Raw genomic sequence first — 22820 nt, 5'->3', positions numbered from 1 at the left:
ACCTGCAAGGTACGCTTTAAGTAGTAGCGAGTGATGTTTTCAAAAGAACCCATAAACTATTGTGCCTTGAAATAATTTGAGTAGATGTTCGCGTTGGACAGCTAGCTTAAGTTTAAATATGAAACTTTTCCTTGTCTTTGGGTGTGTTTGCTGTGGTGCTAGTTTCTTATTTTGAAAAGTTAACTTCTACAGTATTGCTAAGATGGCAACTGCTGCTGCATTGTTCTCTTGCACCCCTTTCCAGATTAAGAGTCTCTTGCTACATTGTTCATATGCCAAGTGTCCTACAGACACTTCTGTAGATAGCTGCCACTGATCTTGACTTTCAGCAATAAGAATGTGTTCCATTATTCATGTTCAGTTCATCCTCTTTTACGTTTTTAAGTAAATGTTATTACCTATAATTTGCATGATATCAGCTGTATGCTAAAGATGGTCATGCATATGCATATCTATAAAGGCTTTGTCTGAACAAAGAATTGTTAGCACATCTGTGCTTATGAAACACAACGAAACACAATGCTCCAGAGGAGTCTTCTGAGCCTTTCTATTGATTCAACGAAGTCAATCCAAAATGGCGATGCACACTACGAACATTAGTGAAAGGTGTATCTGTGTCTTATGAGGTCAGTCGTACACAAAATGCTGTCCAACCTCTATCTGTGGACAGGTTGCTACTGCATTTGGATATGAAAAATACCACGTAATGCGTTCTTATCAACTACCGTTAATTCCAATGGAGGAAGCACAACTTAGGTTTTAATGGACACATGCTGGTTTAATGAATATTTTACTGGAGTGCGATCAACTCAGGTATAATATCATTCCCATCTCTGACTTCCGAGGTAAATTGAATGCAGCTTATGACTTGGCCTTTCAAGAAGATTCATTTATCCAATTAATTACTTTTTTTATTAGATTTGTTAAGAATGTTTTAGTCATACTGAGGGTTCCATTTTTGGCATAACTTAATATCTTAGGCAGGAAAGCCTTGCGTAGTCATCCAGAATAGTTTTGTATGACTAGGAAATATTTCGCTTCATCATGAAGTTAAGATCCATTGACACAAAAGCATCCCCAAACCCCAACACACCTACCACCATACTTAGAATATTATTTTGGGTAATAAAAATTAGCACAACAAATTCACATAGCTTTTTATAGTAAAGATTGATGCCTGGTATGGTAAAACAAAGTACATAGTTAAAATTGTGCTTCATTGTTAATGCGGTCATGGTCTGTGGACTTCTGCAGAGCAAAATTATGGTGAACCCCATGATCCTCTCTGGAAGTGTCAACACTGATACTTGTTCTCAGTGTTTTATGATTCATCTGTCCCCCAGGATGGTTTGTTTTATTGTAGTCCTTGTATAAAAAAACATTTCAATTACTACTAGACATCCCAAATGAAAGTCGGCTCTTTTTTCATTTAGTACTATTGCAACATCATATCAAGTTGCATGACATCGTGCCTGTTGCTCAAACACTAGATTTCAATCCTGTGAGCATTACACGGTTCCTTTTTGGTTTTTGTAAGCCTTAGTGAAATCTCTTTCCAGAACAAGTTTTATTTGGACAGTTTTAGTATATATAATACACATACACACAAACACACACACATATACATATATAATATTGAGGGACCTAAATGTCTAGAGAATAACCCATAGACATACAGAGAGGAGTTTGCAGACTCTACATGGATTGACTCCCCTAGGCATTGGAGGTCTGGACAGCCAAATAGTTATTTCACTTAGTCTCCTAGAATTCTGAACAGTCTTTAGGCATGACATTTCAGCAGCCTCTTAAGTATGCCAAGAGATGACTTCACTTAATATTCTTCTCAATGACGGAGTTAGTGCGCATCTGCTTGAAAGTTTGTTTACCTCCACATGCTTTTACATATATTGTTATTTTTGGCTCGCATTTGCATTGAAACTGTAAATTATGGCAGCATACATGCATGTTTTTCTTTTTCTGCTACTGCAAATAGACCTTTTCAGAGTTCCGGAAACATCAGAGCTGCACTACATGTTTTAGTATACAGCTTGCACACTTGCACCCTAGATTTTTAATAATTTTTCTGAAATAACTGGCTTTTGCATCATTTTATTATTAGTTTCATTTTCTTGTCCCGACAAATGAGAAACAGGGGTTTCCAAACTCCAGTGGTGTGTTTTCTGTCACTTTGATCCAACTTTTATATAGAGACTTTGTACAGGGTGGTCCAGATCTAATTATGCAGATTCAGGTCGTCCGGATGACTTTGATTTTATGCGGGGATGATTCCAGCTCGGCACGAAGACGATTCTTCATGTCGTCAGTTTGGACACTTCTCTATGGTCCGGGATTTTTTGGGTGTTTTTCTATGTAATAAACTTAATAAGTTATAGTTTAATGAAAATTGCATAATTAGATTGGGACCACCCTATAGTTGAAAAGTCTTATCGTGGAAAGGCTTTTGAAGACACCTTTCATCAAATGCACCGATTCTTTTTTCTGTAGGTTACAGTTGTATGTTACATCTCCATTGCTACTAGTGATGGGAAGTTCGGATCATTTTACCGACTCGGACCTTTGAGTCTCGTTCAGCCAAATGAACGAATCATTTTTCGAGTCATTTCGTTCAATTCTCTTTCCGGCTCAGACTGCATAGGTTAAGCTTATGGGGCTATCACGTGATGAACGAATGACTCGAAACAGGTGAATCAATTCCAATACAGAAACTATAGGAAGTTGTGCAAATGCGCATGCGGGACTGAACGAATCACTCCCACGAGACGACTCGTTCTTCCCGAGTCACATTAAAGATTCGTTCAAAATTAACGAATCGTTCAAGAACGACCCTTCACTAATCGCTACTCCCATTTCTGTATTCATGCACTTAACCAACCTTTAGAGATACCATTCACAGTTGCAATGCACTTGCACCCAAAACTATAATCTACTGTAGCTTATTTTATATACCCTTGATTGACCTAGCCGAGAAAATAACTAATAAGTTAATATAATAAGTTTAAAAATTAGAACTAATCCAATAAAACGAAATCAAAATATAGAATGTGACTTTTCATACCAGTCAACCTTGTCTGCATCTTAACATCAGCAAAACCAAGGACCTGGTTATTGACCTTTAACAGGCCCAAAAAGCCTCTGTGTCTGATCTCTTGTTTAAGGATTGGATGTAGAGGTTGTCCAGTCCTACAAGTACCTGGGAGTCCACAATTATTGACAGATTGGATTGGTCTCAGAACACAGAGGCACTATATAAGAAAGGGCAGAGCAGTCTCTTTTTTTCTTTCTTGGAAGACTGTGTTCCTTTAGTGTGGGAACTGACATCTTTCACATTATGTATAACTCTATGATGGGCAATATAATTTTGTGCCCTGTGGTGTGCTGGGCAGCTAACATCACTTGAAATGTACAGGCTCTTCTATAGGACACTCTCTGGACCCCCTGTAGGTCATTGCAAATGAGAGAATGAAAACAAAACTGAGTGCCATTATAAACAATGCTGCACATCCTTTCTGTGACCCACCAACACTGAAGACTTTCGGCCAACAAATTACTCCACAAAAGTTTGTCAAGAAACGCTTACAAGTGCTCCTTTATACCAACAGCAATATGTCTGCATAATGTCTTACTATAAATGTGAAAGCCAAATCAGAACTCTCTTTTTAATGTCCTTGCTTTATATTTATTATGTTTATTTATTGAGCTTCTGTAAAAAAGACACATTTCCCCCAGGGAATAAATAAAATTCTAGCTATCTAACCTGAACTGTCGTGTAGTTCTGAAAGCACACAATATTAGCAACACGTTCAACATGTGTATGTCTAATCCAGGCAGCCTCCAGTCAGGTTATCATTTCTGTTCACCTCTTTCTGGATACTTCTCTCTGTGGCCTTCTTGTCTCTAGGCAGCTTCTTCTGTGTCTGTCTTTAGCCATCTCTGATGTCTGTAGCCAGCTCATTGTCTGACTTTATACTGTTGATTATTGCTTGAGGCTCATAGGTTTTCTTCCTAGGTGGAAGGGCACAGGTGTCTACAGGGGTCATGTATTGGAACAATGCATACAATTGCAACAATGCTAGATATTACAAATACACAACAGCAAAAAAATATTAAGTAACTCTTTTGCATCCATTTTGCATCCTTAACCTGCAATAAACTAGGATTAATATACAGTACCTTTTTAAATACTGCTGGCAAAAATCTCTTACAGCCAAAAAACCTTGCTTCTCTTTTAACCTTCTCTCTTTCTTCCTATTGTATTTGTCTTCCTTTTTTTTTCTCTCCAGGATTGCAGCCGAGCAAAGTAGTAGGCTGGCAAAGTATAGAAGCCTGCGGTAGAGAGTGGTTTTCTAAATAAATAAAAAGCTTGATGTTCCTGGCTAAAGTAAGGAATCGCTTGGAATCCATGGATTATCATACCACTACCCCCCATTTTGCATGGCTTTATGTGATTGCAAAACATGTTCCATATTATGTGCCATAAAACATGAGAATTGCCTGTGTTCTTTACTATTACTTGATGTCACATTTCCTAACGATAAACTGTTTCAGAACTTGCGTTTTAAGCACAGTTCTGTTTGTGTATAATCCTAAAGCATGCTCATCAGAACATCTCTCGTGTAGGCTTTGTAAAGTCACACGTCTTCGTTTTAAACCTAAGCTTGCAACGGCACAATCACGTCCCCTACATCCCCTCTGAAACATTGTTATTAGTGGCCTTTGGTCTTCAGTGATGTCTGAGCAGAATCCCACTCTCTCAAAGTGGAGAATGGTGATGTGTTGCATGTTAGTTAGGATTAAGCTGTAGTTGTAACAGTAATGACATGTGTCACATGTACCCTTGTATACCACAGATGTTCATTTACTTGAAGAAATATATCAGGTCTGTGCTTGTTTGAGGTTTACACCATATGCATCTTATCTTACATTTCTGTTTGTTACCAATCAGTTTCCGCATGTATCCTCGGTGACCAGCTTTATCACAGTTTCTGGGCTTAAGAATTTTATAAATGTAGCAAGTTTGGTTTCACTTGATGCTGTGCTTATTCACCACTCAAAAGGTTGTTGTTTTAAATGTGTAGCTTAATTTTTATTTTTTGTTTCTTCTAGGACTGGACGGCAGTAAAGACTACAAAACAGAAGACTTTTTTAAACTGAAGAAAAATGTACATTTTCTAATTTGAACAAAATTTTGACTTTTTTTGTACAGATTAAATTTCAGCAGTTTCACGTCCTCGACTTTCTGCAGGAAGATTTTCTCTTGTACAGTACATATGACCGCCAGCATTTTGTTGACCATATTGAGTGGCAAGTTAACTGTTTAGGCAAAACTATAAAGGGTGGTTTATTTTATGTACTTGTAACAAAAGAATGATGAGTTAATGATTTTTTTTTTTTTTTTGGTTTTTGTGGGTTCCCAACTGATAATTAATAAGTACTGGCTTTAGTGGAAAGTCTTCATTGTGAATTCATGTAATGACCTTTCACTTGGAATAGTTCAACTGCACGCTCAGTATAAATTTTAATTAGAGGCTGCCACCTGACACAGTGTAACACAGTCTGTCTTGGCTAGTTTCTTGGAGCAAAAAAAAATATGAAGTGTCAAATATGAGGATCAAATTTTCATGTACGAGTGGCCTTCTTACAGGAGATACCCATGTTGAATAACAAGAGGCATTGAATCCTCCAGCTGTCAGATTTGTTGTTTGTAAAATGGCATTGATGAGCACAAAGAAAGTATTGAGCTTGCTTGAAGTTTTGTTTCAAAGAATTTGGGAATAAAAGAAGATTGGGAAAAGGTAATTGTGTAAGGAGTACACTTCATTTGTTTCTTGTTGTAATAGCATAAGACTGTTTATAACAGGTTGAAAGCATTCTCTCAGCATTTCAGGGGATTAGTGAAATGGACACTGAATATCATCGGTTAATTGAAGAAGCAAGGCAAGTAATATTCTTTTAATGTTAAGGGGTTTTATAGTAACCGTGATCATTTAACATGTGTGCATTTACTTACAGCAGTACTTGTATACAAAGTGGTAAAATTATTTAGTCTCATTGGGCCAGCAGATAGTTGAAGAGAGTAGAATGCGTGTCCCCAGTTCAGACCTCCACCTCACCTTGTCATGTACAGTAAGTCTGAAACCCAGTGTGGCCTGATGACAAATCTTATTTCCAATTTAACTCCTGGGTTTATCTTTAATTTTGTATTTGTTGTCCTAGCTGTCAGTGGATTCATCAATTAAACTGCTTCTATGTCAGTGGTATTTTATAAAATCACTCTTAATTGGGAATGAAAAATCAAAATTTAACAGTTTAGCGTGCAGCCTCCACACTAAATATGCTTGTTTTGTGTAACTGGCACATTATACAGGATGTGTAAAAATTCTTAACTTTTATTTGTTGGTCATGAACTTACAGCTAATGCTATTGCAGGCTTTATTCATGGAAAGAGCTATATTGTTTTGGAAATGAAAACATTAGAAATTAGCATTTAGGATTATGGTGCTTTTCTTTATGGTTTTTCAATTTCTTGTACACTGGAGGTCAACAAGAGATTTTATTTGTAAAATTTAGTATTGCAGAATTGTTCTGTGTTCTTTTACAATCAGAAATGTGGGCAATATGTTAATGGAAGCCACAACTGCAGCTTTTTGGAAGGTCTTCAGGTTGTCAGGCTGTCGCTGGATCTGCAAAGATTAATGGAAAAACAATTACTACAGGAATACCAGATATATTCAAATTTACTGTTTCATGAATTGCTTGAATAATTTGATAAATAAAAGACAATTGACAATATATTATAAATAAATATATATATATATATATATATATATATTATAAATATATACAAGAGATGATCAAAGCATTGTGAACCTGAACCATAAAGAGTTTTTCTACCGTGTTAACTTTGTAAGTGCCCAAAGACCAGCTCCTGTATATGGAAATATGTGATTTGCAAGTTTCTGCCATTTGTCTTTTATAGTGCAGAAATAAGTCGATATTCACACCAAAAATGGCTAAATCAAGTATGTTGCTGTCACTGAATTTATAGCTCTAAAGGACAATACACCTTCTCAGGTACGTTCTTGCCTAATCACATAAACATAAGAAATGAGACAAATGAGAGAGACCATTCAGTCCATTGGGCTGTTTTGTTTCGCTAATCGCTATCCTGCCAAGTATCTCTCAAAGATAAATGAAGGTCACGCCAGCTTCGAACATGCTATTTAGAAGAAAATGTTGCCATGAAACAAATGCTTATGGAGAAATAAAATAGTTATAGTTCATAAATAGCAGATGCTTTAGAAAATGGTTATAGGTCAGCTAAATCCACTCTAACTTAATGAACATGACCGAGGTTTGCACACATTAGCTGCTGAGAATGTTGACTCACATTAATATAACATGGATAAGATATTAAAGGAGATTCTTAAGGTAATACATTCAGACTGGCAGTGATTCATGAAGTGTTTCATAGGTGAGCATGAAAGCTGGATATATCACTATTAGCTAAAGTCTAGACAGCAGTAGAAAAAACTGTAGTTATGCTAATTTTCCACCAAAGAATTTCCATAAATATATTCCCGAGAGGGGGTGCCGTGAGTGTGTATGCCTGATGAGCTCAGAATTAGGGCGAACACGTGTTGCGTACTGTTTGTATTATTTGACAGTAAAACTATTCAACCAGTTTATGTTCTGCTTCTCGCAACTGAAAAAGGGCACCGTGGCAGATGTTTGCCGACTTTCAGACCAACCACAAGCGTTACCTGGTAGTTAACCACCCATACAATCAGATTGTGATTCACAATACGTATTCCATGTATGTATGTGTGTGTGTGTGTGTGTGTGTGTGTGTGTGTGTGTGTGTGTGTGTGTATGTATGTATATATATATATATATATATATATATATATATATATATATATATATATATATATATACACACACACACACCGGTGCTGGTCATAAAATTAGAATATCATGACAAAGTTGATTTCAGTATTTCCATTCAAAAAGTGAAATTTGTATATTAGATTGATTCATTACTGATGTATTTCAGATGTTTATTTCTTTTAATTTTGATGATTATAACTGACAACTAATGAAAGACCCAAATTCAGTATCTCGGAAAATTCGAATATTGTAAAAAGGTTCAATATTGAAGACCCCTGATGCCACACTCTAAGCAGCTAATTAACTCAAAACACCTGCAAAAGCCTTTAAACGGTCTCTCCGTCGAGTTCTGTAGACTACACTATCATGGGGAAGACTGCTGACTTGACAGTTGTCCAAAAGACGACCATTGACACCTTGCACAAGGAGAGCAAGACACAAAAGGTCATTGCTAAAGAGGCTGGCTGTTCACAGAGCTCTGTGTCCAAGCACATTAATGGAGAGGCGAAGGGAAGGACAAGATGTGGTAGAAAAAAGTGTACAAGCAATAGGGATAACCGCACCCTGGAGAGGATTATGAAACAAAACTGTGGGGGAGATTCACAAAGAGTGGACTGCAGCTGGAGTCAGTGCTTCAAGAACCACCACACACAGACGTATGCAAGACATGGGCTTCAGCTGTCGCATTCCTTGTGTCAAGCCACTCTTGAACAAGAGACAGCATCAGAAGCGTCTCGCCTCGGCTAAAGACAAAAAGGACTGGACTGCTGCTGAGTTATGTTCTCTGATGAAAGTAAATTTAGCATTTCCTTTAGAAATCAAGGTCCCAGAGTCTGGAGGAAGAGAGGAGAGGCACAGAATCCACGTTGCTTGAGGTCCAGTGTAAAGTTTCCACAGTCAGTGATGGTTTGGGGTGCCATGTCATCTGCTGGTGTTGGTCCATTGTGTTTTCTGAGGTCCAAAGTCAACGCAGCCATCTACCAGGAAGTCTTCGAGCACTTCATGCTTCCTGCTGCTGATGAACTTTATGGAGATGCAAATTTCATTTTCCAACAGGACCTGGCACCTGCACACAGTGCCAAAGCTACCAGTACCTGGTTTAAGGACCATGGTATCCTTGTTCTTGATTGGCCAGCAAATTCGCCTGACCTTAACCCCATAGAAAATCTAAGGGGTATTGTGAAGAGGAAGATGCAATACGCCAGACCCAACAATTCAGAAGAGCTGAAGGCCACTATCAGAGCAACATGGGCTCTCATAACACCTGAGCAGTGCCACAGACTGATCGACTCCATGCCACGCTGCGTTGCTGCAGTAATCCAGTCCAAAGGAGCCCCAACTAAGTATTGAGTGTTGTACATGCTTATACCTTTCAGTTGGCCAACATTTCTAAAAATCCTTTTTTTGCATTGGTCTTAATTGATATTCTAATTTTCCGAGATACTGAATTTGGGACTTCATTAGTTGTCAGTTATAATCTTCAAACTTAAAAGAAATAAACATTTGAAATACATCAGTCTGTGTGTAATGAATATATATATATATATATATATATATATATATATATATATATATATATATATATATATATATATATATGTATATATATATATATGTATATATGTATATATATATATATATGTATATATATATATATATATGTATATATATATATATATATATGTATATGTATATATATGTATATATATATATATATGTATATGTGTATATATATATGTATATATATATGTATATTATATACGTTTGCATTTAAAGATGCATATGCACATTTCAAGCCTCATTTTCAGCGTATAAAAGCTTTATACATGAGGCCCCTGGTCTGTACCAGGGCCCCTATTTGTGTCCATGACGAAGGCTGACACCACCTTTCTACACCAAAGGGTAATCTAGTGCCATACCAAAAGAGCAGAAGGTCCTCCCTAACTGTTTGGGACTCGAGTACTGCATTGAGCCTACCCTCACTCAGGGACCTCAAGATGCACAAGTAGGAGAAAATCCTACAAGCAGCACATCTGTCTTGCTGATCATCAACTGCCCAGCCAACACAATTTTTTGTTACACTACCAAAAACAGGCCATAATTGTGTGAAACCTTGAAGATTGTAACTGCAGTACTGTCCCCAAACTCAAGGTGCAACCAAAGCCAAGAGGAAAAAAAAAAAAGCGATCTGTACAAAGAAAGGAAGCACACTCGGCATCAATCCATGTGTGCTGGAGAAGGTGACCAAAAGGAATCCAGCATTGCTTCCTTCTGAATCAACAGGGATCAGACAGGTACGCCTTATACTTTTGATTTGAGTACATTTTTGTTCCTTTGTAGTTGGCTAAAGCCAGCAAATGTATTATAATGTGTATTATGTATATAACTATTTCCTTTATTGGTATTGTAACTGGAAAGTAGGGATATTACAAGAACCAATATTGATACCAAAATTCCAAAAACATCTTGCGTTATTTCCACTTTACCCCCATTATGGAATTGGTTCAGAAATATCGAAGTGTTCATTTTAACCCTGGCATAGCCGCGGGTCACTGACATTTTGCTAAGTCTCCTTTTGTTTCCAGTATGTTTAGTAGTTCCAAACCAGGGTGTTGCAGTGATTTACACTTCTTGTTGACTGTTCTACGATTCTGGGTTCAAGCATCGGCCCACTTCCAGACATTACTGCTAGATTAAAGGTCAACTAGTTGCTTTCAGCTTTACATTCTATGAACTTCCATTTAATAAAATTGGTTGAATTTGAAAGGTGATATCTTACCCAGATGTTTGCCCAAGAAATGTTGAGTAGTAATGTCTGCGGCCATCTGTGTGGAGGCCGTTCTGCTGCTTGTCCAAGTGTCTGGAGTCCTCTGTGTTGCCAGACCTTTGCAAAAACCCACATTAATGTTGATAATGTTATGGTGTGACAAAAGCTGAGGCATCATGAAAGTATGAGGGTCATACAAATCTAATGAGAACGTTGGAATCGACAAGAAATCACTGATTGTTGCGAAAGTGTGATATTTGTTAGAATGTCTTGTGACAGAGGAAATCCCTGCAGCTTACGTTCATGAATGTCTTTAACCTCATGTAGCCAATGGGAACACAGCTGTCGCCACACAGCAGTCGTCGCTACCAAGAACAGTAAAGAAGGCAACATAAGTGAGGCCATTGGAGAGAATCGGCGCTTGACTGTCCATCGTGGCAGCATAGATTGGAACAAAACGCCACATTGTCAGAATGGTCAGCCATTTTCTTGTACGGAGCAACATGTTTCAGAGGTAGTTGACATGTTTTTTATTCAGGTGTGAGCTGAACCACTTGTTATATATAGTATGACAAAATTGTGCATTTGCTTGGCAATTCTAATTTGCTTTTAGCACTTTTTGGTAAAATCCTGTAGTTCTACAGTTAATAAAGAGAACTACAGGTAGATGATGAATGAAAGTTTCATTTTGTGTGGTGGTGGTTGAGGTATTACGGGGTTTGTGAATTGCCACCATAATTACATTTTTACTTCATTTATTAATTAATAATAAGTCTAAATTTAATTGTGCTCATGCCTTTGCATTAAGTGAAAAAGTACAGATGCTCACCCTGTTCGTTTTCCCATAATGGTTTGGAGAAATTTTCTTGCTGAAATCTGGCCCAGTACCTTCCTGTAACTGTTTGTAAAGATGGCATCCGCATGTCTTTCTGCTCTGAAAAAGAAACAATACCGATTTCTTAAAATTAATTTACGTGAGTACTTCCGTTGAAGCACTTAGTCCAGTGAACCAGAATTACACATTCAGGAGGTGACATCGGCTTGTAAGTGAGAGCTAACTCTCTTGCGTCTTAAATAAAAAAATGGATACCTCTGTGCAGTGGGGATTTGCCGAGAAGACCAGTCAGTGCTTGGGAAACAGCTGAATTCTTCAGCAAGGAACCGCACTGTGAACGATGAAGAGGAGGCAGCTTTATGGTCGTACCTGTGTAAAGTGGAGGGAGTTTAGGTTAAGAATTACAAACACTGGTGATCTTTCTCCTGTGGTGAACCAGCAGCCAGGCCTGACTTCCCATAATGTACCACCTTTTCTGAATCATCCTTTAAAAGAATTGGAGACAAACAGAAATGCAACCAAGTAACCTTATGGAATGTGAGTTAGACGGATAAAGTAATTCATAATATCGTTTTTGACGAGAGAGGTTAGGAGCACGCGCTGATACAGTGCATTGCCGCACACACCACACGACAAGCCAACTCGGGACCCAAGTGCAGCCATGACACGGGTGACACCTCAGCACCACACTAGTTCAGATGGAGTGGTGTTAATGTATTTTTTATTTGTTTTTTATTACTTTTTTACTACATTTTATTATTTATTGGTATTTAAAATAGACAGTTGTAGTGAAATACGCGAGTAACTGATTTTTTTCCAAACAGAAATACACAAACTTTGCCATCGCTCAGCACCTACTTAAGATGGCGGCGTGCTGATCTTAGTGTCCAAGTATGTCACATGACCAGCAACAGGCATATCCACCATCAACAATATGGATAAGGCCTTGCAAAAAACATAAAATGGTAAATTGTGAAACAAAATGATGGCATGAAAATAAGTCATCTACAGTGGTGTGAAAAACTATTTGCCCCCTTCCTGATTTCTTATTCTTTTGCATGTTTGTCACACACAATGTTTCTGATCATCAAACACATTTAACCATTAGTCAAATATAACACAAGTAAACACAAAATGCAGTTTTTAAATGATGGTTTTATTATTTAGGGAGAAAAAAAATCCAAAGCTACATGGCCCTGTGTGGAAAAAGTAATTGCCCCCTTGTTAAAAACTAACCTAACTGTGGTGTATCACACCTGAGTTCAATTTCCGTAGCCACCCCCAGGCCTGGTTAAAACATTCTCTAAAACAGTCTAAGAAACGCGAGAGACTTCAAATGATCGACAAGGAAATGCGCGTCTCATTCGAAAATTAATCCTCGCATCAATCTCATATGTGCTGAAAAACAATCTCAACATTCACATTAATTAAATTTAAGATTTATCCTTTGATTCCTTTATTAATAAAATGTATATATAACTTGTAAAATTAAGTGTTTTTATTGGCATTTGTCCATAGATTGTGTCATCACGACTTTATTTATGAGCAGTCCCTCAGGTGCGCCGCGAAAGAAAACTTTTGGACTTGGTGCGCCACAACTCGAAAAAGGTTGCTTTCACTGCTCTAAAACATGACATCGTAGTGCCTGCAGGTGACCTGACGCTCTAAAACATAATTTGAAATTGCGAGTGCATGCTGTTTAGCACCCGATGACGTATTCCGGCCAGCCAATCACTGTAATGCCAGCACCTGATCTGGCTACTGGCATTACAGTGAGGGCAATGCTTACCGGCCCCTTGATTGGCTGTCTCCAACACCCGAAACATGCGGGGCGGAGACTCAAGCATGTGGTGCTCGTTCGAGTAGCGCCATGCTCCGAGCCAAACACGTTCAGCCGAGCATGCTCACTCATCACTATTAATTTTATAAACTACTGAATTTACATAACATTGTCAATCAATGCATATATTTAATCTGTTTGGTTCATTGGTTTACACCCAAATGATTTATATAAAATAAGTTTATTATATTCTGGTTCTTCTTATACCTTTTGAGATGAGCCACCACCCTAGAAGTTTCTGTGCATATAACAACTGTCCATTCTAGTTTATAGGTCATCTGCTCATTTCTTAGTCATCCTTCAGTATGTTTTGTATAGTGCGTCAGCCTTTCTTCTGGTATATTCTTTATTTACTTGACCATCTCAGCATTTTTCCTAAACCAATTCTTATATTTCACTGTACATTTTGTTGTTCACTTGATCCTTATCTCGTTTCAACATTTATTAACCCTTTATGCTATGTTGAACAGTGGCGACTACAGACTCCAAAGGGAAGAGGCAGGCTGAGGTATCTTATGAAACACATCTGAGGAATCACCAACATCTGGGATGCCAACTGTCCCCAAACATTATGGTATTTCTTTGGAGATCCATTGTTAGTACATTTATTTCTAAATCTATCTGTGATATCACTCCTTAAACATCTGACACTGTCTTATCTACATTAAAAAAATGATTATTATTATCATCCATCCATTAGCCAACCTACTATATCTTAACTACAGGTCATGGGGGTCTGCTGGAGCCAATCCCAGCCAACACAGGGCGCAAACCAGGAAACAAACCCTGGGCAGGGCACCAGCCCACCGCAGCACTTCAATCACGATGTCTGAATTGTTTGATTTGTAATTGTAATCTGTGGAGCAGAGGGGAAAATCAAGGAAACGACAAAAAAAGTCTTTGTCCCAAATATTATGGAGAGCACTGTACGCACCTGCAGAAAAGAGTATTGGGGAAAAATGGAAATGTGACTGAGGCTTCAGGGGGATGTATTCTTTGGTTTCCATAACCGTCAAAAAATGTAAACCTTTTATTAAGATTTTGCATTTGTCTGTAAAACAAAGCGAAACTGCATGCGAATTCGAACTGGCCTAACAATGAATGACCTGACAAAGGAGAATCGAGACCCTCGCAGGGCAAACCCTAAAGTCGGACAGAGCCGTGGAAAAGTAACTGGCGGCCATAAAATGTTTTTCATTTTTAACGTACACGGACTTAAGATTTGACCATCATTTACACAGCATCATACAGGTAATTAATAATAATGTAGAAAATTATTATTAATTAATAATAATAATAAAAGTAATTGATTAAAAAAAGACAGAAGTGAACATTTGACTTTGCAATAATATATTCAGCTCAAAATGAATGGATGTGCCATTTCCATTTGTGGAAGAGTTCAGTCCTTCCTCGGCTCTTCAAGCTGCTGTTGCCCCCTCCAGTCGCCATTATCTTGAAGTCCCTTCTAGCAGCTGGCAGGACACTTCTCCACTCCTCTGTGCGTCGTGTGATGTTGGGGGTCTTGTATGCACCGCTCATTTCAAACCGGACCACGCCATTGTGATGAGATTCAGATTTGACCTTTGACTGGATCCATCCAGAATGACCGAGGCGTGCAGAAGAGCATCTCTGAACACACAACACGTCAAACCTTGAAGCAGATGGGCTACGGCAGCAGGAGACCCCGCCAGGTGCCACTTCTTTCCGATAAGAACAGACGACTGAGGCTGTAATTCACATGTGGTGTTCACTTTTGGTGAGCTCAAGACTGGAAAAGCATGGCCTGCTCTGATGAGTCTCGATTTCTGCTGCAACATTCGGATGGTAGGCTCAGAATTTGGCGTCAACAACATGAAGGCATTGATCCATCCTGGTTCAGGCTGGTGGTGGTGGTGGTGGTGGCGGCTTAATGGTGTTGGGGATATTTTCTTGGCACACACTGTGCCCCTTAGTACTAACTGAGCATCATATAAATGCCACAGCCTACCTGAGTGTTGTTGTTGACCATGTCCATCCCTTTTTGGCTGCAGTGTTCCAATCTTCTGGTGCCATGTCACACAGCTCCGATCATCTCAAACTGGTTTCTTAAGTTAGTACAGTGAGCTCAATGTCATGTTCATTTTATTTTTATATCGATAATAATACTCTCTTGCAATCTTCTCATCCTCCCGCGGGTTATCGATACCATGCATTAGGATGATGAGGAGCACCTCCAGTTTTCTTCTTAGGCTGACTGTCTGACCTTTTCTAAGTGTGAATGCTCAAGTCTGCCCCGTGATTGGCATCCTAGCCAGGGCTTCTCCAGCAATGGCCAACTTTATAAAAGTCGTCTCTCGCTCAACTATTCTTTACTCTTCTTCAGATTGATGCCATAGAGGAAACCATTTTGGGTTCCCAAAAGACCCGTCCACATGAAGTTTCCAGAAAGCGCCTTTGTGTTTAGATCTGTAACATGCTCCATACAATAAACAACCATGAATAGATAAGGTCTACCATCGACTGCATCCTGGCACTGAGGGTTGTCAGCGAGTGCAAATGCGAATATCGGTAAGAGTTTCTTCACAGCCTTTTTCAATTTTCGTAAAGCATTCGACTCAGCTGATCGAGATGCCCTTTTGAGACATCCTGAGACTTCACAGGATCCCCTCACAGTTGCTGGACAATATGGCCGGCCTGTACACTGGTACTGTGAGTGCTGTGCAGAGTGGAGGCAGAAGCTTTGTGTTTTTCCCATTTGATTTTGGGGTGGTTCAGGGGTGCGTTCTGCTCCTGCTCGGTTCAATGCTACCAGGGACTGGTTGTTGGGCAAAGTCGTGGGGTCCAGCGGCTGTGGGGCATCTCTTGGTGAAAAAAAAGATATTGCTAATGATCCTGTGATCTTCACGGATTAGATGGAGGCTCTGATTGGGGTGCTCGAGAGACTGAATGAGGAGTCGGAGTGTCCTGATAAAAACCAAGATGCAGGCCTTTAATGACCTCTTGGGCACGGCCATCAGCAGTGTGTCTGTTTCCAGAGAGTGTCGACCTCATCGAGAGCTTTACTTACCTCAGTAGTGACATTCTTGTCTCTGCTGACTCTTCCTATGAAGTCAGTAGATGGATTGGGAGAGCATGAGGGGTCATGAGGTCGCCAGAAAGGGGTGTGTGGCGCTCCCGATATCTCTGCAAAAGAACCAAGGTCCAAGTTCTTAGAGTCCTGGTGCTTCCTCTCTTGCTATATGGTTGCGAGACATGGACGCTATCCAGTGACCTGAGACGAAGACTGGACTCCTTCGGTACTGTGTCTCTCCGGAGAATCCTTGGGTACCATTGGTTTGACTTTGTGTTGAGTGAGCGGTTGCTCACGGAGTCCCAAATGAGTCACGTTACCTGCATTGTGAGGGAGCATCAGTTACGGATTCCTCGAGGGTGATCAGGCTCGCAAGATACTCAATGATGGACAAGGCCAAGGGGACGTCCACATAATATCTGGCTGCAACAGAGAGAAGGTCATTTCCAGGTGGTGGGACTGGACTGCATGTCTGCCTGAGGGATCCCGAGCTGTTTCATCGTGCAGAATGTGCTGCACTAGTGCCTGCTCCCCAACCTAACCTGACCTGATGGTAACACATATTTGTGAAAGACCAATGGCTCGTAATTTTAAGAGGACTCTTGCTGCGTACCTACAGTAACACAAGCCAAGTTCAGGTCTTCTTAATCGGTTAGTGCCCTAGTAGGATGTCTACCTTACACTAAAGATTTCAGTTTTGTTCTACACCTTAGGAAGTTTTTCATAGCACAGAGAACCAAAGTCCCATGCAAAGAACCCGTCCCAGAATTAAATGGTGCTTTGTCAAGCAACGGTTCTATGAGGAACCACACAGCCCAGTAAAGAACCCTAAAGTGCCGTTAAAGAACCAGAACTTCTAAGAGCTTCTGAGCACAAGGTGGGAAACAGTTTCCATCCTTACCAGTAACAGTAGTTTTATACAGCCAAGTCATAAAAAATTGGTCATTATTATTACTTAAATTGTTCCGTCATGGTAATTATTCAGTTTTGAAAGACAGTTTCATGACTACATAGTATTTGTCAGAGAGAGGAGTTCTTCGGGGGTAAACTCTTAATATGTCTCATCCTTTTAACACCCTGCTGTGGAGTGGCTTGTATTGTTTTAGCAGTTCTGTTTATTCCATGAATATATTAAATATGCATTAGGAGGGGCGCTGAGAGAGAGGAGACCTTGCTGATGTGGGGTCCCTTATCCAGCCTCTCCTTTCCGTAGCCACTTCAACGAAGTTACGGTGGCATGCAAAAGTCTGCCCCACCCCCACCCCACCCCCTTGCGCCTGTGAATAGTTAAGTGAGCCGAAGACAAACGCATCACCGAGACGCCATGTCTCCTAACCCATCTCGCCAGCCCCCCATTATGCTTCCTTCATACCAGTACTTGTAATTCATCACTTAAGCACGCAGAGGACGCTGTTTACCCACCCTGGCGGCGTATATCTCCGTTTCAAACTTTGAATGCCCTTTTCATATCTGCCAACCGCTTGCCAGCTGGGCAGTGTGCCACCAAAAAGGCAGCGGATGCAAATGCATGAGGATCCACTGATGTTTCTGAGAATCGTGCCGGCAGATGTATGACAGCCCTGTGACATTCGATTGACGGTCAGAGAGCGGAGTTCAGGGAAATAACGACAGCACACCACTTGAAAAGGTTTTAAAAATGGGCAATTATGCTGATTGTTGGACAAAATGGCATTATTACAGGGGTGAGAGTGGGTGAGGAATAATGGAGTCGCATCTACTTAGAGAGTTGACAGTTACCAGCCCGTTTATATGTATTTGAAATGCTGATTAGTTTTAGTAATTTAGCTCACCTCATTGAGACGAGAAGAACGCCAAAGTGAGGAGAAGCGAAGGAGTTGTCAGCTGTTTTAGGCGGTGCACTTCAATTCACGCGTAACCAGCTTTGTTCTCTTCTCCCTCCCTCCTTCCTTATGATGCATTTGAGAATTTACATGTGCGGGTCTACAAGATCTGTGGGACTTGAGGGTCCACCATGATCTGCATCGCCGCCCATGAAGAAGCCACTCCTCTACACCATCTACCAGCTCTTCCTGCCAGGCAGCACGGACGGCCATTCACTTCATTGTGTCATGCGGGCGGCTCTGTCATTTATCACACACCTCACACCACAACATTTATTACTGATAATGAGACCTAAAGGTGGGCTGATTGGCTGAATCAAAGCTGGAAAGAAATTTTATAAACTGAGCTGCTGCTGTGCCTTCAGTGAAACACAAACTGAATGTGAAAATCAAACAGGCGGCCCACAGGCCTGGCGCCCGTCGTTTACAGGACCTACCTTAAGGCCGGGTGGAGGGGTGAGCCGATGGTGTGCGCCGTCAGGCAGCAGAAGACTAGCAGAGCTCCTTTTTCAAACAGCATCGCTGCTCTGTGGGCACAAACAGAGAGACAGACATGGAGTTGTGGACGTGACGAGCTCTGCCCTGTGCTGGCGTCTTGGTCAGTGAGGCACATCGGCGGGGACGGGTAGAACTTCAAGGACCTTTCTGTATGCCAGGGTCTCATTATAAAGATGAGCTCTGTTTGCCTTTCATTGTGCTAGGTGGACGATGGGGCCGAAGCCTTTCCAGACAACACTGGGCACAAGGGAGGAACAAAACCTGGATGGGAGGCCACTCCGCCTGAAAGTACACTCTACTTTATAGTGTATATCTATCCATTATATAGTGCCTTTCATATCTATCTATCTATCTATCTATCTATTATATAGTGCCTTTCATATCTATCTATCTATCTATCCATTATATAGTGCCTTTCATATCTATCTATCTATCTATTATATAGTGCCTTTCATATCTATCTATCATATAGTGCCTTTTCCATCTTATCTATCTATCTATCTATCATAGAGCATCATTCATGTGTATCTGTATACAGTACCTTTCACTCTTTCTCATAGAGTGTCTATCTATCCACCATTATTACACAATACTTTTCATACCTAGCTATTATTTTTACACAGCACATTTCATATCTATATGTCTGCCTATACTTTGCATGGTGCTAGAGAGTGGTGACTTGTTCTACAGTATGTTGGTCACTCTTATCAGTAAAAGATCCACTGTACTCTGTAAACATGACAATACTGCATCTATTGACAGTAAATTTCATATCTATCTATTATTCCTATATTGTGCCTTTCACTCCTTTCTATCGATTATAAATATCATTTTTCATATCTGTCTATCTGGCAGTCTGACTGTCCTCATTATCAATGACAGAGTGCCTTGTATGTCTCTCTGTAATTTTTATATATGATGCCTTTCACTCCTATCTGCTCTTTTTGTCCAGTGCCTTTCATATTGCTCTATTATGTAGTAATATCTATCTATCTATCTATCTATCTATCTATCTATCTATCATTTTTATGCAGTGCCGTACACTCCAATTTTTTCGATAGCACCTTTTATATATTTCCCTTCATATCTATCTGTCTATCTATCTATAATACAGTGCCTTTACTCTCCAGCTCTCTTTTTAGTAAAACACAATATCACTAAAACATTCCTAAATAACAAGTATTATAAAGTTATACCCGGACCTCTATAATGCCCTTCCTATCTACTTATTATTGTAATATAGTGCCGTTCACTACTATCTGTCATTTTTATAGCGTCTTTCATTTTTAACTACCTTTCTATCTGTTATTCTTATATAGTGCTTTTCTCTTGTCATTTTTATTTCCCTTTTTTATCTGTCTATTGTGTAGTGCCTTTCCTATCTTTCATAATGTCATTTCATATCTGTCTTTCTGATGAGGGGCTTTCCACTCCTATCTCCTTTTTATATGATGTCTTTTCCTTCAATTTATCTGTCATTCTTATATAGTGCCTTTCATTCCTTTTATTTGTATTTAGCCCTTTCATATCTGACAGTCTTTATATAGTGCCATTCACTTTTACCTATCTCTTTCTATAATGTATTTTACATCAATCTTTCATGTGTGCCTTTTATTTAGATCTTATATTGTACCTTTCACTCTTATCATTTTTATTTAGCTCTTTCATATCTGTCGATCTTTATATAGTGCCTTTCAATTTTATTTATATACTGTATGTCTGTAATGCTTTTTATATCAATCTGTCATATGTGTGTTCTTATATAGTGCCTTTCACTCCTATCATTTTTATTTGGATCCTTCATATCTGTCATTCTTTATATAGCGCCTTTCACTTTTCTCTCTCTCTCTCTCTCTCTCTCTCTCTCTACAATGCCTTTTATACCCATCTATCACACGTGCCTTTCCTATCTGTCTTCCTAATGCAATGCCCTTCACTCCTGTCTCTCTTTCTCTAGAGTGCCTTTTGCATCTTTCTGTCTTCTTAACAAAATCCATTCTGGTATCCCAGATCACACGACAGTAACCTGCCCATAACAGTAAAGCCCAATCTGAAGGAATTTGGCATTAAAGTGACTGTCATTGTAAAAGCACCAGAGACCTGTCAGCCACTTTGTAATGCTGATGTTTGATTTCTTCCATGACGCCCATTCATTGCGCTTTAGGCTTCCTTTGCTTTGGATCAACTTGTCTACAGCCAGCTATACTTTTGATTAATGTAGCTTAGCCCAAGTGGCTCAAAGCCCACCCCACAAATGCTTTAATTTGCCAGTCCCCCATTACTTCTCCTTCATTAGGGTCCCCTATGTTCCTTTTGTGCCTCTTTGTCCTGCATGTGCCAGAAAAACCTGCAAGAAGTTTTAGTGATGAAAATCCACCATCAAGAACTGAAGTCCGACTTGAGCACACCAGGCTGGAGAGGATGTGTCCAACTTACCCCACCGAGACGGGCCTCTCACATGCCAGTGGAAACACATCAAGTCGTTTCAGTGTAAGGCACTATATCAGCACTGCCACTGTGTCTCTTCTCTAAATGTTTCAAACTGCCTGCCATTGATCGGCTCACAACCCGTCTCAGATGCTCTAAACAGAGAGGCACTTACCGTTCAGAACTCCACCTGCTCAGATGAGTCTCCTGTTTCTCTTGCTGAGTTTAATGTTTTTATATCCTTCTCACATCCACATAAGGCTGAGACAGTGCAGTTCTCCGAATGGCGTCCTGAGCATTTCAGGGAGTGCCCGCTGCTGCTCGGGTGGCACTAGTTTAATACCTGAATGGCGTGTGGAGGTGGAGGGGGGTGGGCTGCAGAGTGACGTCTCCCCCACTTCTTCCCAATAACAGCTGGCCTCAGAGACAGGGTGGTGGGGGTCTGAACTGTCTGTTAAAAGCACACATTAACAGGCACTTTGAACCTGGTGAACCACACTCACGAGTCAGATTCTTTAATATAGAAATGAAGCAATAATTAGTATTCAGAATCCATTAAGTCTGGTTTTGGTAGCTGATTTATCCAATACAGGGCCCTTTTAGTGGAAACTATGAACATCAAGCACAAGGGAACTACACTCCCAATTAAGAGTCGTCAATCTATGGAAACTGGTCTGCCTGATAAAGTCACGGGAACATGCCAACACCACACTGAAAGCGCACCAGTCAGGAGTCAAACTGCAGGCTCTGAGGTGTTGGCATAGCCCATTGCAGAGCTGCTCCACCCATTTTAATGTCCGATGCTATTATTTTGGGCGTAAGGTTGAGACTGGCAGGTCAGACGAATTTTGAAAAATGTGGACTGGGAGATCGTGATGGGCATTTCGATTCACTTTACTGATTTGATTCTTTTAAAGTCCCCATTTAAGTGAATCAATTATTTCTATTGTTTTATTCAGTAAAAGGATTTTAAGTTGGGATACCCCTGGGAGTCCCCTCTGATTGCACTGCAAATATATAATTAAATATTTCATACATTATTGTATATCATAAATGATATATTTATCATGCTGATAATTCATAGGGCATTTGTCCCATTTCAGCACTCAATGAATTACAATAAAGTTCTCAGGTAATAATCCTCATTCATTTGATTCATGAATAAATCATGGGACTTGTTCTCAGGTAATGATTTCTATGTGAATCAAATGAACACGAATCATGAGACTTGTGCTTGGGCAATAATTCATTGTTGAATCAAGTGAACGAGAATCATGAGACTCATTCTTGGGTAGTGATTTATTCGTGAATTAAATGAATGAGAATTGTGAGACTCATTCTAAGCTAATGATTTATTTATGAGTCAAGTGAATGAGAATCATTAGACTCGTTCCCAGGTAATGATTCATTCATGGATCAAACAAATAAGTATCGTGAGACTCATTCTCAGGTAATAATTAGTTCAAGAATCAAATGAATGTGAATCGTGATGTTTGTTCTCGGTGTAATAATCCCTTTGTGAATCAAAGCATCCAGAATTGTGAGACTTGTGCTTGGGCAATAATTCATTGTTGAATCAAGTGAACGAGAATCATTAGACTCGTTCTCAGGTAATGATTCATTCATGGATCAAA

At 39.7% G+C, this 22820-nt stretch overlaps 2 protein-coding genes across 4 annotated transcripts in view; one reads left to right on the top strand and one right to left on the bottom strand.

Annotated features, from left to right (window-relative positions):
* The window catches only part of rpn2 (ribophorin II), a 60525-nt gene extending 54708 nt beyond the window's left edge, over positions 1-5817 (top strand). Inside the window, exons 18-19 of one of the 2 annotated variants that reach the window (XM_039767886.1) lie at positions 4302-4399; positions 5125-5817. In XM_039767886.1, the coding sequence (XP_039623820.1) occupies positions 4302-4353 (52 nt within the window). In that variant the 3' untranslated portion in view covers positions 4354-4399; positions 5125-5817. The remainder of the gene's footprint in view (positions 1-4301; positions 4400-5124) is intronic. The other variant, XM_039767887.1, reaches the window with a different exon arrangement.
* A 798-nt stretch (positions 5818-6615) lies between these two features.
* ghrh (growth hormone releasing hormone) lies at positions 6616-21476 on the bottom strand. 2 transcript variants are annotated; one of them, XM_039767888.1, is made up of 6 exons: positions 21362-21476; positions 18699-18788; positions 11766-11879; positions 11505-11609; positions 10688-10792; positions 6617-6701 (listed from the first exon to the last, which is right to left on the bottom strand). In XM_039767888.1, exons 2-6 carry the CDS (start codon positions 18779-18781, stop codon positions 6677-6679), a joined length of 432 nt encoding a protein of 143 aa, XP_039623822.1. In that variant the 5' UTR covers positions 18782-18788; positions 21362-21476; the 3' UTR covers positions 6617-6676. The 2 variants fall into 2 exon arrangements, with proteins under 2 accessions (XP_039623823.1, XP_039623822.1); XM_039767889.1 differs by lacking the exon at positions 10688-10792 and having other exon boundaries at positions 6616-6701.
* Between the last annotated feature and the right edge of the window lie 1344 nt (positions 21477-22820).

Source organism: Polypterus senegalus, chromosome 10 (assembly GCF_016835505.1).
Source record: "Polypterus senegalus isolate Bchr_013 chromosome 10, ASM1683550v1, whole genome shotgun sequence".
NCBI classification, from domain to species: domain Eukaryota; kingdom Metazoa; phylum Chordata; class Cladistia; order Polypteriformes; family Polypteridae; genus Polypterus; species Polypterus senegalus.
The sequence above is the reverse complement of the archived record's forward strand: the minus strand, read 5'-3'. Positions and strand labels throughout refer to the sequence as shown.